We start from the raw sequence: 17,982 nt of genomic DNA, 5'->3' as shown, positions 1-17,982 counted from the left end.
TCAGAGCCCTGACCTGGGTCCCCTCAGCACCACAAGCCATTTGGACCTAGGCTCTGCCTTGTGACAGCACTCCTGCTTGACTCTCTAGCTGCCTGCTCCTGGAGCTTTAGAATTTGGGGAAAGTGACAGTTGTGGAGTTCAGTTCATTGTCCCTTTTTACTCCTTAGAATTTTGGGCTCTCAGGTGTCTGAAATCTGTCTCTCCAGGTGCCAAGGCTACCACATGCATTGCTGGATTTTCTGTACCTTGGTAGCAGCCCACTGCTGGACCCTTTGCTGAAATTCTCAGTAACCAGATTTAGCTAAGCCTTAAGAGAAAACTGGGGAGGGGGGCTAGGGAAAGACAGCTCCCTTTTCTGTACCATTTCCTCCCTTGGGACTTCTCTCAAGTCTTATGTCAGCACTCAAAGAGACCTTCAAATGCTTTGTACCCCCTCCTCACCTGCCTACCTGTTACCCACCTGTCTGAATAATCTCATTCTCAGGAGGAGTATCCATCCACCCCCGTGACTCTTTCTGGCCCTATCAGATGAGCTGGGTAGTTGTAGATGGGCTGAGATAGAAAGGACTCTTTCATGGAGAAGGTGTTCATCTGTCTATAGTGGAGAGTCTAGAATGAGACCACAGGAAGCCTAGTAAAATGGGCCAAATCCACACATGCAAACCATGGGCTAAAGCAAAGTTGAGAGTCTGCTGTTACTAGGATCTTCTGGTGTCCTAGGCAGCCTCTCCCTCAGAGCATTAGCTATTCCTGGGTGTTAATCTCTTGGCTTGAGTTTAGTGGAAAATGTAATCTTCTCTAGTAAAACAGCAAAGGCAAGCTTTATGCTGTTAGCAAAAGGGATCTGTGGCAGTGCTTGGAGGACGCTGCGCAACTGGGAGACCACTGCAGCTGGCTTTTACAGCTCGGAGGCTGTCCAAATTCAAGTTCTGAACAATTGCTGCTTGCCCTGGGAGTCTAGGCTCCCTCTTTGTCATCCTCTTTACCTATGATAACAGCATCCTTTAGGGTGTTTTCAGAGGGGGGCAGGATTATATCACAGATGGATAGGGAGCTTTGTTTTGAACATGGCTTTGCCAGTAGCCTCACCTGGTGCGCTGAGGGCAAAAAGCCGCAGAGTGAGTGATTATTCTGCTTGCTTTTCTCTAGCCTGCACAGACAAGGAATTGAGGAACCTTGCTTCCCGGCTGAAAGACTGGTTTGGAGCCCTTCATGAGGATGCCAACAGAGTCATCAAGCCCACCATCTCTGACCCTGCCCAAGGCAGTAAGGACTCTTTACTTTCGCTCACTTATTTCCTTTTAAACATATTTCCTCAGTTACTAGACAGTGATTCAACAACATCAATTTGGGGTGAATAAAGAAACACTGCATTACGCGTACACACTAACTTTAAAAATGTCTCAGAAATAGTCAAATACAGAGAAGGGGGAGATGCTTTAGAATCAAGAAAAAATACAATATATGCTTATAAAAGCCTGATTTTAAGAATATATTTAGTGCACAGACATTTTCAGAAATGCATTAAATATGCAGAAAAATATGAGAAACATACAACCTCACCATTTTAACAACTATCCCCATGTTGTGGTTATAAACCTTGAAGTTCATTCCCTGTCATATAGGAAAGTGTGGGCATATAATTACAGACTTTTCAGACTGTTTTATGACCTTTTATCACGTAGAAATATATTATGACTATGTTTTCATATTGTTGAGTGGTATTCTGCTTTGTAATAACTACACACAACCCCAATTTATGAATATAACTATTTAATTCAGTCTTTTGGGGACATTTGGGTTGTTCCCAGTGTTGAGGTAATATGAGCAACACTGTAGCCATTATCTTTGATAACGTAATAGACTGACTTGTTTTCCATGGAAGCTTCCAGACAAGCATCCCCCTTTCTGGTCCAAAATGTGCAGAGTTTTCAGGGAGCCTCCGTCTGGCTTCAGCTACTCAGTTAGCAGAGACCACACTCAGCTTTGCTGTGAGCTGAAGACAAAACTCAGAGTGAGCCCCTATATTTGCACTTTTAGAGTCTCTTTGATGCTTTTAATTCAAAGTTTGTGGTGGTGTAGTCACCCCACACTGTGGCCAAGCAGTACAGCACAGATTCCTAAACAACACAATTGTAATATGTGGAGTTTTGCCACAGCCTTTTCTATGCAGCCTTTTTATAGTACTTGGTCAAAATATGAAAACGCATTTTTTAAAACATTGAGCATTTCACCACAGATCCCCACTGATTTGGGCAGAATTTCTGAAAGGATTGCCCCAGAGTGAGTGCAGCGGGGAAGAGGAGACACTGGCGGCACTGGCACCCAGAGTTCGGCTAGCGTCTGGTCAGCAGCTACTGCAAAACGGTCCCCTTCATCTTTGTTAGTCTTTGCTGCTCGTAGCTTTCTAGAGACTCGGTGAAGAAAATCCAGGGAACAATTATTTTAATAATTTGGACCTTTTACCTTCAGGGGCAGGTAGTGTTTGCTTCTCAGAATCTCTGTCCCAAGAGTGGTTCTTGATAGTTCTTCTGCAGGAAGGATGAAGTTCTTTTTCTTTTTTATCTTCCATTCCTGCCAGAGGTTCCTTGGGAGTTTGTGGATAATTAATTCATAGATAGTCTAGAGAAACTTTTCTCCAGGATCCTCCAGGAGCTGCCTGGCCCTTGGGCTTTCCAAACATCCTTTCAACCAAGAGCAGATTGATAGGAGAGCTGTTCTTACAGCCTCGGGTCCCCTGAGATTTCTCTGAAAGACCTGCCCTTGGCCAAAAGCAAATAGAGTCCCTGAAGAGGCTTTTAGGTTTGTTACCCTGAAGCAGCTGGAGTGAAGGCAATGTAAAGGAACGATGCTTGCTTAGCCCACAAGGCTGGAGGAGGGAGCTGCATTTTTGTTCAGCCAGGAGATCTAAAGGGGAAGCCTGGAATCTTACCCTGTTTCCAGTACCCTCATGATTACAAGAACTGCTGTGCTTCCCCTGGACCCCAGACAGCCACAGGGGTCACACACTTGCACCCCTTCTCTAGAAACCTTCCCAGTGGGGCTGGGCTAGGGTTGACTTTTTGGCTGCTGCCCAATCAGCTTGGAACCACTTCTTGGTGACCAGTCAGCAGGAAATGCCCCTTTCCTATGTACTAAAATGCCAATACCTTATAAAATTGATGCATATTATATAAAATATTCCATATAAAAGTGTGGAAGCATGCAGTGTCAGAGTAAATTACTGTCCCTTACAATGTCAATATCCTATAAAATTGATGCATGGTATGTAAAATATTCTATATAGAAGTGTGGAGCCACGTAGCACCAGAGTAAATTATCTGAGGACGTCGCTACAGAGACTGTTGGCGAGCCTGAAGTTCAGTCCAAGAAGGGGCCACGTTGTGTCCGATAGCCGATTCTCTGGGAAAAGGGGGATATTTTTAATATGTGTTCTAAGGTACTGAAATAAATTAAAAATGGAAAGATTTTGTTTAAAAGGGTAAACTCTACAGAAAATTTCTCCCAGCACATATTTTCTATGTACCTGTCATGGCGGAGCTACCGAAGGGGACAAGACAGTCTTTGCCCCCAGGGAGCTGTCATCTGATTAATAAGCAGTGACAGTGAGGGAAACACAGGGTTCTGTGAGAGGTCAGAGGAGGAGGCGCTGAACTTGCTCTGCTGGCTCTGGACAGTGAAGACCTAAGACCTTTCTGTTAAGACACTGCTTTTAAAGGGGGGCATTGTATGTCCCACTGACTAAACAGGGGTTCCCCATAATGCATTTAGGGACCCAATGGCTGGGCTGTGGTCAGGAACTGCTGGAGTGGGCAGTTGACCCCACAGGATCCTCAGTTCATAGCCCATTTTCACTGCCCACCTCCCAACATGGACCCTCAGCCAAGCGGATGGCCTCAGGGCAGCAGGGTCAAGGAAGGCAAGAAGGCAGCTCCAGGAGATTATATGGTTCTGAAAGAAAGCAAGTTTAGATTTGGGGCATGCCTTTGTTGGTGTTTGTCTACAGTGGACTCAATAATCTCTAATGTTGAGTCAACTGCGTAGTTTCCATTGTGGAGACAAATAATTCTCTAAGAAAACTACTCCTTCCCCAGAGAAATAAGAAAGAAATTATTGTCTGAATTGATTGGGATTCCATCTCATGCATCTCTTTAGGGAATTTCAGAAAAGAAGAATGGGGAACAGAGGCAGGTACCTGCTTTGTTTTGCCATTACTGTTCAGACTGCTTGGATATAATGTTCCTCTGGGATATAATCAGTGCTCCTGGATTATGCTGTGATGTTTCATTTCACTGCAATTCTTTTAAAAAGATTTTGTTTCAGTTTTTTTATTTTTTCCCCTTAAATATGAAAGCGTAGTTTTTAGTATTATAAGTTTTACCTCTCACTCACCATGTTTATATTCTTTCTTTCAAACATAACTTGTTTTAAGCAAGTTTAGTAGATGAAAACCCTTATTTGCATCATAGATATATTAGCATTGGGGATTTGTTCCCTTTTGAACATATTTTTACTCAAATGCTAACTTCTGTTTTAGTGCATTTTAAAATGTTTCATTTGGAAAACACAAAATATTCTGGAACTATAACCACTGAAACTATACCCTGGGAAGGAAATAGCCTCAGGGGAGGAGTAAGCTGGGGTGTGCTTTTGGCCTCTTCTTGGGGGCTGGAGACTGGGAGTGATCAGGGTGGCAAGGACCAAGCTAGATGGTGACCGAGATGTTCCCTTCCCTCGCAGGGTTTGATACCAGCATCCTGCCCATCTGCAAGGACTCCCTGGGCTGGATGTTCAACAAGTTGGACATGAACTACGATCTCCTGCTTGACCACTCAGAGATCAATGCCATCTACCTGGATAAGTATGAGCCCTGTATCAAGCCTCTCTTCAACTCTTGTGACTCCTTCAAGGATGGAAAACTCTCTAACAATGAGTGGTGCTACTGCTTCCAAAAGCCCGGAGGTAAGAATGGAGAGAAGGGTGGGGGCCAGAGCCCAGGACACCCCTGCTTGCTAAAGGTCAGATGGAGGCAGAGAATAAAGAATTCATCCCATTTCATGGCAGTCCCAAAGGCCTACTTCTCCTAATTTATTTTTGCTTTTAATGTAGTATATTAGAAAACCCAAGGGTGGAATCAAGGAGTCTGTTAATTTCAGTCTGTTCCTCCATTTGGGAAAATCTCATAACTGTATAGTCTCAGTTTTTTTCATCTATAAAATGGATATAGAAATCTTCACTACACGATTCCCAAAGTCATCGTGAGACTCTCAATGTGAAAAATACGATATGAGTGTTACTGGTACTTGTCCCTGAGGCTGAATCAGAATGAAGAACGAGGACAAGTGGTTTGAGGAAGAGGAGAGAGAAATTTATTAATTTTTTTTGAGAAGTTTATTAATTTTCTGGTGAATGGGGAGGGTGGCAGACTAGCCTCTCAAAAGACCACAGGCCCATCTTTAAGCAGAAATATAAGGCTTTTCAAAGGGGGTTCAGAGTGTTGGTTCAAGTCAGTGTGACCAGTGTCACATATCATAGCTTTGGGCTTTAGCTGTTTAACAGTAGTTGGTGGTTTTGGTCACTTTATCTCCGGTAAAATTTGAAGATGATCTCATGACCTCTGGAGAATTCTGTTGAACCATCTACTATGGTTTAAGATACTAGAAAATAAAGAACAGTTTTCTGCCCCTTTGATAACAGGCCTCAGGCAGGTTTTAATTCCCCAAAAGTGTGTGGGGGCAGGTTCCGAGAGACAAATTGTAAAACATTTTGCCCCTTTTCAGATCTTTAGCTCTGTTACAAGAATATCACAGTTCCCATTATCACATGAAGTTTCCATGTTTCCCTTAGAGAAAGGCATTTGTCAGCTTCTATAAGTACATGTCTATACACTGCGAAGTAGAGATGACATAGCACCATCTATACAATTTTAACTTATATATAAGTATATATACATGTATATACAATTGTACACTTATAGAATTATAAGATCCATTCCTAGAAGAAAAATTAATAGTCGAAAGGCATGTGCCTTTTTTAAATTTGAGGAAATATATCTAATTTGACATCTAAAGAAGTCCTACAATTTTTTAATCTCACCAACAAATATAAGAATACCAGTTTCTTCATGGCACTACCAAACTTGGTGAGCATTGCCAAACTGAGGGTAAAGAAATTACATCTTTTCATAGGCTCGGTTTTATTTCTCATTATGAGTTAGGTACATCTTGAATTTCCTTTTCCTGTATATGTTCTTTGTACTTTTTTTTCTATTAGGCTCTTGTGTTTGTTTTTAGTAGGAAACTCCATATTCAGGAATTGAAGCTTTTCTAGTCAGAGATAGTACAAATGGAACACTTGCGCTCCCAGGTGTGTCATTGTCTGCCGTTCAGTCACTAGAGAGTATAGGCCATACCATCTGGAAACTGACTTTCATAAATTATTTTTTAGGTCTCCCTTGCCAGAATGAAATGAACAGAATTCAGAAGCTGAGCAAGGGGAAAAGCCTGTTGGGTAAGTACAATTTCTTGCCACTCGTTTAAACAACTAATTAAACCATCCACATCTCTTATACTGTTCAGCATGGCAGTGGTTATTCAATTAGGGTTGGTGTCTCATGAAAGAGATGCCTCTTTTTATCTGGGGAAGGGCTCTTCCCAGCAGCTGGCAGTAGGGCACAGGCAGCCGGACATGAACAGAGGACTGGCTGGACAGTTGGGAACCACTGTGTGCTCCATCAGCAAGAAGAGAGGCCCGAGGTCAGGCAGGACCGGTGGGCAGCTCACCTAGGGCTGGAGTCAAGCACTATCGCTAACTCCTCCCTCATCTGGAACTATAATATACCTTGCTTTTCTCTTTCTTAAGTAAGGTCATTGAGTTTTCGCTCCAAGCCCTCCCCTCTCCAGGACTTGGGGGAATTCATGGCATTCAGATGGGCCCATCACCAAGATGTTGGCAATCCTCATTTGTTTGAAGAAAGGAATCTGCTTTTGCTTTTCTTGCTTTTTAAAAAAGAGCTGACAGCTGCAACACAATAATTCAGAATTATTCCTGATAAGCATTCAGAGGCAGGTGCATCCCCTAAGCAGCCTGCCATTTCAGAAGTTTTTCCATTTTCTTGAAGGAAATGGGCGAGTTTTCTTGCAGATTGTCAAATGTAGGCAGTCTGTGAACTCTGGAAATTTCTCCTCTTCTGATTATTTGGGTCACCTCAACATGCATTCTTCCTTCTCCTTTTGAAAATTATTTATTCTCCTGACATACCTCATACTTCTGAATTCTGATAACATCCTATTCAACTTAGAATTCCAAGGTCATCTTGCTTTGTGCTGCCTTGGCCTAGGTGCTTCTCCTGTGTAAAAAGATAAAGACATCTCTCTGGTCTAAAGACAGAGCGGCTGCATCCTCCTCCATAGGTTTATCCTGTTCAGGGCCTTGTGCTTCTTGATCTCATCCCACTATGTGGGATGTTATCTTGGGTTTATTAGTTGTAGAACTAGCATATTACTATTTTTTAAAATGTTGTTTTCATGGGATATAGGTACCTTGCTATTGCCTCATATGAGACATATATATCTCTTTTTCTGTTTATCCCAGTACACGTGAATGAAATGCCTACCTCTATCTGACCATGAACCTTGCCATGTTTTAAAGCTTGCTTTATCACATCTCCTACATATGGAGATTACTCGAGCTAACCCAGACAAAATGCCATTTATTTCCTTACAAATTCCTTTTTGCATGGGAAAATCTCTTAATATAATAGCTGCATACTCAGGGGCATACAGATTCAAATAAATAAAACAAGGAACAACAAATTATCATCAATTATAATCACTGCCTACTTAGAAAAAGTGGTAATCCTATTACATTACAGATTTAGAGCAGCACCTGCTCTTTACCCACCTGTAGGCTCAGCCCAATCCTTTTCCTTTTGGTTCATTAAATGCCGTTGTTTTCCAACTACGTCTCAGCAAGAAGGATCAGCATTTCCCCAGCTCCCTACTTATTTTCTTTCTTTGCAATCCTTGATTGAGAATCTGTTCACAAATCTCTCTGCCTTTTGGGATATTGCGAGCATCAACTTTCTTTTGAGGGAGCATCTACTCCCTGAAAACTTAAGTAGAAGGATGGGCCTTTCGTGAGTGATAGATACAGCATTCCAGGGGCTTCTGGGGGACCTTCCTATACACGATCTTATTTGATCTCTGAGAAGCTGGTCTTTTTGGACTGCCTATGAGTAAATTGTTAAAGAGTAGATCTTAGAGTCAGCAGGATCTGAGTTTAAATCCTGGTTCAAAATAGTAAAAATCTCTTCTTCCCATGTTACACTTGTTTCTGTGATCATTCCCCCCAAATAACAGGTAAACTTGAAAGCATGGGCACTCTAAAACACAGCAGAAATGAAGTTTCATGAGCTGGTAAAGAACATACTACTACCGAGGTCCCACTAAGGAACACGGTCATGGGGCACACGTACCCTGTAAGGAAAACCAAGGATAAAAGTTCTTGTAAATAAGATTACCCACAAGAAAAAGTGCTGAGGTGAAATAACTTTGAACCTATAATTTTAAACTCATCCAGTGTTGATTTGAGTGGGATAATGATTCAGAAAGCTTACTAAGCACAGACTTATTTAAGTGTCACTAAGGGATTCTCACCAGCAGACAAATTATCCCAGAAAAAAATTATTCAGATGCAATTCTAAGAAGGAAATGTCAGCCTTCTAAAATAAAAATGTTTTGATAGCGAGATAGAAGTGATTCAAAGGTGGTAGGAATGCCTTTGTTCAGCAAGAAAATATAGATTAACTTTAGACCTCACTAAGAAAAAACTATTCTTCTCTAAAGGAAAGTTAGGGGTAACCACAAAAATATGAAGAAAAGTTGATAATTTCCACAGAAGTCAGGAAATGCGGAAAATGATACACAGAGAACAAACACAGTGGCAGGGAGGAGCAAGCATTATCTGTAATCACCATGAATGAGCCAAATACATTTATTATGAGACAGACTATCAACTGGTAGTTTTTTAAAATTAAATCATAGCTGTGTACATTAATGCATTTAAGGGGTATAATGTGCTGGTTTTATATACAAGTTGAAATACACCAAACTAGTTAAAATAGCCTTCACCGCACTTTCTTAATTATTATGTTAAGACATTTATGCTCTACACTTTGTAGATTTGACATGTACCCTTGGGGAGTTAGGCCTGAAAGTTGAAGTTAAACAAATAATAGATACCTCTTTTTATAACATTATCAACTTGCTTGAAATGTTCTTTTTACCATATTATTATCCTATCAATTGATGAGGAATGCATTGCTTAGTGACAAGGGTATGTACATTCTGAGAAATGTGTTGTTAGGCACTTTCATTGTGTGTTACTTATTCAAACCTAGATGCTATATCCCTTATTGCTCCTAGGCTATAAACCCATGTAACAGGTTACTATACTGAATACTTTAGATAGCTGTAAAACAATGGTAAGTTTTTGTGAATCTAATTGTAGTCAAGGTACAGTACTCGATAGGTAATTTTTCAAATGTTATAATTTTAAACTTTTCAGTGTACATAATTTGGGCACACTAAAAGCCCTGACTTCACCACTATACAATGCATCCATGTAACAAAAACCATTGCTGATCCCTAAATCTATTGAAATATTTGTTTTAGAAAAGAAAAGGTGCAGTAAAAATATTTTCTTATAATCTTATGTGACTATTATATAGATATAGTCAGTCATTGACCAATAATGTCATTATGTGGCCCATGACACTACTCATAATTTTAAAACAAAACAGAATTACAAGGAGGAACTGCCATATCCACAGAGTCTTTAATTGAACTGTAAGTTTCAAGAAAAGACATGTGAGATAAAATTAATTAATATTCACGTGTATTTATGCACATAGGAAGCTGTAGATTCAATACCTACCACACATGTAGTAGCTGCCACGAACTATACCACAAAAACTCAACACATTTCAAATAAATGACTGCAGATCAAATTCACAGGCCATGGCACAATAATAATCTCAATAAAAAACAAGATTACCAAAACTCTATATAGCTGGGGATTTTATAGATACATATTGGTCAAAGCTGAAATAAAGTAGAAACTAAAAAATATTTAGAACTGAATGAAAATCTATGGGATACAACCTTCATAGCTTCAAAAACTAGATTTTTAACTCAAAAAGCTATAAGAACACCACAAGAAACTGAAATGATTAAAATTAAAGCAATAAAAAAGTACAATATACAAACTTGATAGTATGAAAGCCTCAAATACTGACATGAGGGTAATATTGGGATATAAACTCATATGTACAGGAAGACTGCAAACTTGTGGTTCTCAGACTTCAGTGTACACCAGAATCAACTGAAGGATTTATCAAGAAATACATTTTTGGGTTCTGTTCTCTAAGGTTCTAGTTTAGTACGTCTGAGGTGGGATCCAGGAATTTGCATTTCTAAGGGGTTTCCAGGTGATGCTGTTGGGCCTGGGACCCCACTTTGAGAACCACTGCTATAAACCAACTTATACCAAGTTATGAAAACCAAGATGAAATGGGTATTAATTACCAAATTTATACTCAACATGTTACTTTTGCCCCCAACTATGTACCAGGCCCAAATATTTTAGTGGGGAAATACTTCAGGGAAGAGATCATTTTCTATAAAATGTCTAAAGTATAGACAAATACCTAAATAATTTTATGAATTAAGACTGTCAACAGAGAAACTGAACAAAATGCAGAAAACTTATATGCCTTTACCACCTCGTTATTATTTCAGGGAAGCAAAGGTAGAGTTTTGTAAGATCGTGCCATTGATGATTCACCTCCCTAAAAGCATATGAGGCAGAAAATCCGTGTGATTTTCTGAAGTGTTAAAAAATGTAATTAATAACAGAATTCATTCACGATTTAAAGGGAAAGAGAACTCATCAAAGAGACAGATGGAATCCTGCTCAATCTTGGACAACTCTAATTTATCCCTATTTTTGTCTGTAAGTAGGGAGGTAGTAACAGCGCCAACACCTTATGACGACATTGAGATGGCCCCATGAATAAAGCAAGTGAGCTCTAAGCTTTTGTCGCCTCTTTGTTAAAAGCAAGATGGCAGGGGGAAGAAATGGCTGGGAACTGCGTGGTCCATGCACTGTATATAGTTTGCTATAAGTCAGTACTAAGTACAGAGATGGGTGCATTTACAAAGTTTCATAGTAATCTTACAGAATCACTTTATGGAAGTATTGGTCCATGAAAGACTGGAAACTAGAAACAAAAACAGTTCTTCATCACAGGAGTTTGAAAAGCACTACTTTGCAATCACATTAAAGAATCTGAATCCTGGACTTCAATTTTCTATTTATTAAAAGGCAGTAACGTCACATACCTCTTAGGCTTGTAGGGATTAGAGAGTGTGTGAATATTTGTGTGTATATACATACATTTGCACACATGCCTGGTTTAGATCCGTGCCCAGAATACAGAACAGATTAGCAATCATCATGCCTGCTTAAAAACTGAATGCCTTAGAGTTCAATGCATTTGGACTGCTTCAGCCCAAGGGCCCTGGAATCCTGACTAAGTATTAACAATAACTACCCAGCCCCTTTCTCTGCTGCTGGCCCTGCAGCAGATCTGACTGATGTGTGAGCCCTTTCCCCATGTTGGAGGGCACTAATGCAAGAATCTCTGTTTAAAATTGGACTTTTTCTTCCCCTAGGGGCATTCATACCCCGGTGTAATGAGGAGGGCTATTACAAAGCCACACAGTGCCACGGCAGCACGGGGCAGTGCTGGTGTGTGGATAAATATGGGAACGAGCTGGCTGGCACCAGGAAACAGGGCGCTGTAAGCTGTGGTGAGTAAGGCCTTCCGCATCAGCCTCGCCATGAACTGTGGTCCTCCCTGTGTAAGGATCTCAGCAGAAGAATTGCAAGAAGTAGCTCTGGCCTGGTGTGAGTTTACAGTGGGGACATAGTAACCCTGAAGTCATACGAGCTCATGCCTAGCTAGCTTTGAAAGACGCAGGAACTCGCCATGACCACAGGGATGGACAACAGTTTTTGAAAGTCAGAGAACTTTTACAGGCAAAGGGCAACTTAGACTGCTGTCAGTTTCACTTAGCACTATAAACCTCCTGAGAAGGTAGAAGCATCTTGAGAATCCTGGGGCTCATACCAGAACTAAGTTTGTAGTCCCTGCTCTAGAGACTGACCCCAGAGGGGCAGGATGCTTTTTTAACATTTAGAAGATAAATTGTGTGGTTTTGCCTCACAGTTAAGTCGCATGCAAAGGGAACCGCTGTTTCTGTTAAGCAGAAACAAACCTTAAGCCTTCTTATGTTTCAGAAGAGGAGCAGGAGACCTCAGGGGATTTCGGCAGTGGCGGTGCGGTGGTCCTGCTCGATGATCTAGAGGATGAACGGGAGCTGGAACCAAAGGACAGAGAGGGGAAGCTGCGGGTGCACACCCGGGCCGTGAGGGAGGATGACGAGGATGAGGACGACGACAAAGAGGATGAGGTCGGGTACATATGGTAGTGCCCACAAGAAAGAGGACAAGAGTTTTGCACAAAATTGCGTCACTTCCTATCCTGCATTTGTATCTAAGACTCCAAAGCACCGAGGTCTCTTCTCTGTTGCTCTCTATACCCGACCTGAGGTTTGGAAGACAACTGCTTGTTCCCAGAACATTCTGATTTTGCGTAGGTTTGTGTGGGAGAAAGGGTGTTTTGTTTTGGGTTTGGGGGGACAGGGACATAGCTGGCTTCATCAGAGCCTCCTTTTCCCTCCCATGAGATTTTTGCAATGCGCATGTGATTTCTGTGGAATTCTGACAGTGCAGGGAGCCCCCACCCTCTCAAACGTCAAAGACCCTTTTTGATCACCCACACTGGTGGTTATTACAGCATGGTTCCCAGCCTTACAGTGTCTAAGTGCTTTTCTTGTGTCCTGTAGATGTCGTGAAAAGAAACAACACACTGTACCTTTTCCTCCCTGAACCCACCCTTCCTGGTGTTTATTAAAAATTAGTTTTTCACTTCACTGTATATGGCTTCCTACAAACAATAGCCTTAATTCAGTCAAGAGTCCCTTTAGGGAATTCATTTTCTTTATTGAAAATTGGTGTCTGGATGCTTCTCTCTGTACGCACATTAAAATGTATGTATGTACAGAAGAGAATGTGGGTGTGTATATGCCCTGTACACGCATCGCTCAGAAAAATTAAAAACTCATTTGAGACACAATTATAAATTTGTCAGCTTGTCCAGACCTGGAACAAAATTTCGGGTATCAGAAATTTGCATCGAAGTCCTTTTTTGCACTACCAGTTGGCACATCTAGCCTGAGGTTGCAGAGGTTTCTTCTCTTTGCGTCAGCGGAGTTGCTGGAAGCCTCTGTCTGCCTAAATCGCTTTCCTCGCAGAAGCCATGCGACTCCCACGTGGGCAGCGTCACAAGCCATCTCTCTCACTTATGCTCAGAGCCCCCTCGGGCAGCACAGTCCCACCCGAAACAGGCTCCTTCCCCACCTACTCAAGGGCTTTTTCTAAGGCACACCCACATACCTTTTCTCTAAGAAGATAGTACCAAGGTTTTCCTTAAGAGAAGAAAATTTAAAATTCTGAATCAATGTTTTGCTTTTGCCCCCTTTCTTTCTACAGTTCATGTTAAGGGCATGAAAGTTGTAAAGTTAGACGGATTTTTTTTTTTTTTTAAACAACTGTCGTAGGCAAACAATCCCAAATGGAGGCACAGAAAACTTCATCATAGCACATTGAATCTAGCACTGAGTTCTTAAGAGCTCATTCTGTGCCCCACAAGTGTGAGGATACTAACGAAGAAACCCTTTCACCATTGTTTTTCTTTTCCCTAAATTCACTGGAGTCTAGATCAAAGTCAGTAAATTTACCATCTCCATATTTTTTAGGATTTCTCTCCCTCTCAATCAAGCTCTCCCAGATACAAGTACCAAAAAGTCATCTTCAAAGTGGCCCTATTCAGCTCAGTACCACTCCTTTAGCTCCAGCCCCACCTGGTTCCCATACCTGGATGCCCTCATCAGCCACCCAGCAAGGCTCTCTGGTCCACATTTCTGCCTCTTGCCTTTCCTGTGAGCTTCAGTCTGTCTACAAGACAAACATACAAACTCAGGCAAGAACTATGTTCAGCCAAACCATGATTACTGAGAGCTGACCAACCTCCTACCCCCAATTGTTATTTGAATGTACCAAGCCACTTTAAATTAGCATTTTTCTAGTCCTCACCCTGGCTGGACAATAGAGTTGGTTTCAGATGGGAAATGCACATACTTGACACAGCGAAGTCCTTTGGCCTGGCACGACAAGTGCAGCCAGGACCCTGAGGTTTTGTACTTACTTTCCCCAGAAAGAGACCTTAGGCAAGCATCTTGGGATCTCAACTCCATCACCTCTGTTTCAATATTTTTTTTCACTTGAACGAAACTTTGATATCATAATTGAGAAAACAGGTGCTTAATTGTAGCTAAATTACAATAAAGTATATAAAAAATCAAGATGTTAAAAACTCTCAGTTTAGATCATCAAAGAAAACCTCTATTACTATCTCCTCTGAGCTTGGAAAAATGCACAAGAGAACAAATTAAAATCGACAAATTGATTTCACTTAGAAAACCTTCTAGGCACAAGGTGAACTACTGATTTTAATTTGCCTAATTATCTTATGACAAGTGTCAAATTAAGATGACACTTAAAGATCCTTAGCATTAACTTAATGACGGAGAAGAGTGCTCAGTAGACAATTCCCAGTAAGGTAATAGGATGCCATTTTCAGAAACATTCCAAGAAGATATTTTGATTCATTAAAATATTACATAAAAAGCTCTCCTAAGACTGGAACCCAAAATCAATGCAGCAACATTAACGCTACTTCTATGCCTCACTTTGGCATGATGGCGTTGGGTGTTTAAAATAGATTTAGTACTTTTCACAAGTACTAAAAAGTACTAAAAGTACTAAAAGTACTTGTGAAAAGTACTAAAGATTAGGTTGAGTTATCTTGTCCTCAAGTAGAATTTTGTTTTCCTCTTTTTGGAAGGAGCCCTTTAGTTACAGTGACCACATATACATAAAATATTGATTTGTTTTAAAGAATAGTATTGTGATAATCCAGTCCCTTGAGACAGCTATTAAGTTGAATCCTCACTAACTCACTTTTGGAAAATCTTTAGTGAATAGTTTTCTTCCACAAACAGTTCTTTTACCATTTCCTTGCCATCTAACTTAAGTCCCTGAATTTTCTTCCACCATGGCTGGCTATCTTTCATACTAATGTCTTTTGTTTCTACAGATATTCTAGACATGGAAATACCTTACACTGAATTTGAGATTTTGTGTCAGTTTCCCCTTCTTTATGCCCGTTTCTCTACCCGTAGCAGCAAGTGACAACGCGCCTGTCCAGGTCCGCCCCTGCTCTCCCCAGGATGCCATTCACATTGTTTGTCACCTCGACCACACTGTACAGTGACATCTCAGAGGCCATTCTCCAGTGGGTGGTTTTAGTCTTTTTATATGCCTTTTTCTCAAAGTCACTGATGTCTGTCCCTGTTAAATGTGTAACAAGAACCCATCAAATCCTGAGTGTCAGTTTGTTGTCCCTATTGTAGATGAAATAGTGATGTAGCAAAACCTAGTAACTTCTGAATGCTATTCCACATAGACTTATCTGGAATGTGAACACGACTCTTGGATTAATAGTAAATACTTAACTGTAGTCCCGAGTAGGTGCATTTCTGTCCGTCTCAATAAATTTTCATTTGTCTGCAACATGTGAGTTGTGTGTATTTCATTGGCTTGGGTGTGCACTTACCAGGCACCACACACAGTCACTTGAGGACAGTATGAGCTGACACAGGGATTTCCAAGGAGGCCATCAGGCAGAGCTTCTGATTGTGGTGGGGGTCAGTCTGCTGGTGGTCAGCCTGGCCCCACCCAGCACATGCAGTCTAGAAACATCCCACCCGACCCCCACCCCCACCCCCAGCTGTGTTTGTGCCTTTCTCAGGCTCCAACTTTATTCCTTACCCATCAGATTTCACTCTTGTCCATCTTGTTTACAACCTCAAACTTTTAAAACTATACTTATCCCTTTTTCCCCCAGCTGGCTATTCTCTAGTTCTCCTGGGAGGAAAAAACCCACCTCTCGTCCCTTTACAAGGGCCCTGAGTTGCCCTCTGTTCATAAATTAACACACCAGATGCTTGTCGAACATCAGAAAGCACCCAAATTGGAAAAGGAATGATTTCTTTTCCACCTCTGTCCACATTTGGACCAATGTGTCTATGACTTAATTATACCCTGAGTGAGTAATTTTACCATGAGCTACAGTAAAAACTATCTTATGAATAATTCCATCCCTTCACCCTGTGGACCAGATTTTACAGACAATTTCAGATTGACAGTTCAAGAAAAGTTGCTTCATAAATTCACAAGATAACTAATGTTAGGAGAACAATAGCCAATATGCCGTCTCCAAGGTGATTAAGAAGTACTTTAAAGAGTTGGTGTTTGTGAGCACACTCCAAGTTCCTCTCAAATCAGCACAGGTTCATGGGTAAAGCCTCACATTTCTCCTAAAGTTGCACCTTCATGGATGCCACTTTGGCCCCTTTAAAGGCCAGGACCAAAGGAAGGAGAACGGGAAGGCAGTTCTCCAGCTTGATTATATAGCTGAGTAAAAAGGTCACAGTACTTTCTTAAAATGCTTGGTTGTAAGATTTGCTTTGATATATTGCTTTAGGCAAAGAGGAAGATATCAAAATTTATTCATCAAATAAGCCTTTGCAGATTAATTGGTAGATTAATTACATCATGTCAGGTTGATGAATGCCACTGTGGGCATGAAATGCATGCCATTCCAGGAACGTAAGAGCGAGCCCTGGTACCTGCTTGGGAGAGTTGCCACCTCCCTTAAGAAATTAAACACATAAATGATTGTTATGATATAGGTGGATGGCAATGGCTACTCTGTTAAGCCTTGTTAAAGCTTGTTAAGCCTTGTTGTTAAAGATTGCCTCTCTTGATTATTTTTATCCATCATTTCCTGGCTTTCTTCCTACCTCCCTGGATGTTCCCTTTCAGTTTCCCATATATCCTTTTGTTCAAACAGTTCTGTTAACTGGTATACTTCAGATCAGCATCTGGCCCATTTCTTTACATGCTTTCTCTGGACAGTTTTTTTTTCTAGACCTATAGTTTCAAATATCTCTTCACACTGAGAAGTCCACAACCTGTGTCTTAAGTGTAGGTTTTGATTTCTGCTTCATTTTGAAACAGTCATCTGACATTTAGATAATTCTACTTAAATTCACGCTGATGCCTCAATTTCAAACCTTAAGAAAATGAAAATGATAGAAGGGAATATGCAGTGAGTCAACCTGTGACACTAGGCGTCAGCAGGCTTTTCTAAGTCCTGGCTCACATGAGCCGTAGTGTAAAAGACTGATACATTTGCCTCCATCAAAATTAATAAGATATCATAAACAAGCTTAAAACATGAACATGAGACTAAAGAAGATATTGCTGACATAAAACAACTGACAGATTAGGGCAAAAAGTGTTTGTTTTTACAACTCCATCAGAAAAATATAGCCCAATAGAATAAGGGGCAAAAGATAAAAACAAGCAATTCATAGAAGACACATAAATGACGACAAAGCTATATCCAGGCTCATCTGTGAGCAGAGAAATGCAAGTGAAAGCAATGACATATTATCACTCAGAAAAAAAGTTTTGATCCCCTCAAGTATCAAGAGAGTGGAGTAAGGAGTACTTGAGAACACTGTATAATCAAAGCAGCCATTGGGGGGCAATTTGACAATAAGAGTGTCCATCCCAGGATCCAGTAATTCCATTTCTCATTGACTGCTTCTGGAGATGTAAAGGTATATCCATTGTAGCATCATTTGTTAGAACAGGAGATTTTGGGGA

General features: G+C 40.9%; 1 protein-coding gene across 1 annotated transcript in view; it reads left to right on the top strand.

Moving 5' to 3' along the window:
- SPOCK1 (SPARC (osteonectin), cwcv and kazal like domains proteoglycan 1) overlaps nucleotides 1-15,819 on the top strand; it is a 573,572-nt gene extending 557,753 nt beyond the window's left edge. The window contains exons 7-11 of the mRNA XM_053567058.1: nucleotides 1,150-1,266; nucleotides 4,741-4,962; nucleotides 6,448-6,510; nucleotides 11,736-11,873; nucleotides 12,364-15,819. Coding sequence (XP_053423033.1) covers nucleotides 1,150-1,266; nucleotides 4,741-4,962; nucleotides 6,448-6,510; nucleotides 11,736-11,873; nucleotides 12,364-12,554 — 731 coding nt within the window. The 3' untranslated portion in view covers nucleotides 12,555-15,819. The remainder of the gene's footprint in view (nucleotides 1-1,149; nucleotides 1,267-4,740; nucleotides 4,963-6,447; nucleotides 6,511-11,735; nucleotides 11,874-12,363) is intronic.
- The last annotated feature ends 2,163 nt before the right edge of the window (nucleotides 15,820-17,982 follow it).

The sequence above is a fragment of the Nycticebus coucang genome, chromosome 17 (genome assembly GCF_027406575.1).
Source record: "Nycticebus coucang isolate mNycCou1 chromosome 17, mNycCou1.pri, whole genome shotgun sequence".
Classification (NCBI taxonomy): Eukaryota; Metazoa; Chordata; class Mammalia; order Primates; family Lorisidae; genus Nycticebus; species Nycticebus coucang.
Note: the sequence above shows the minus strand (reverse complement) of the source record. Positions and strands in the feature narration are given on the sequence as shown.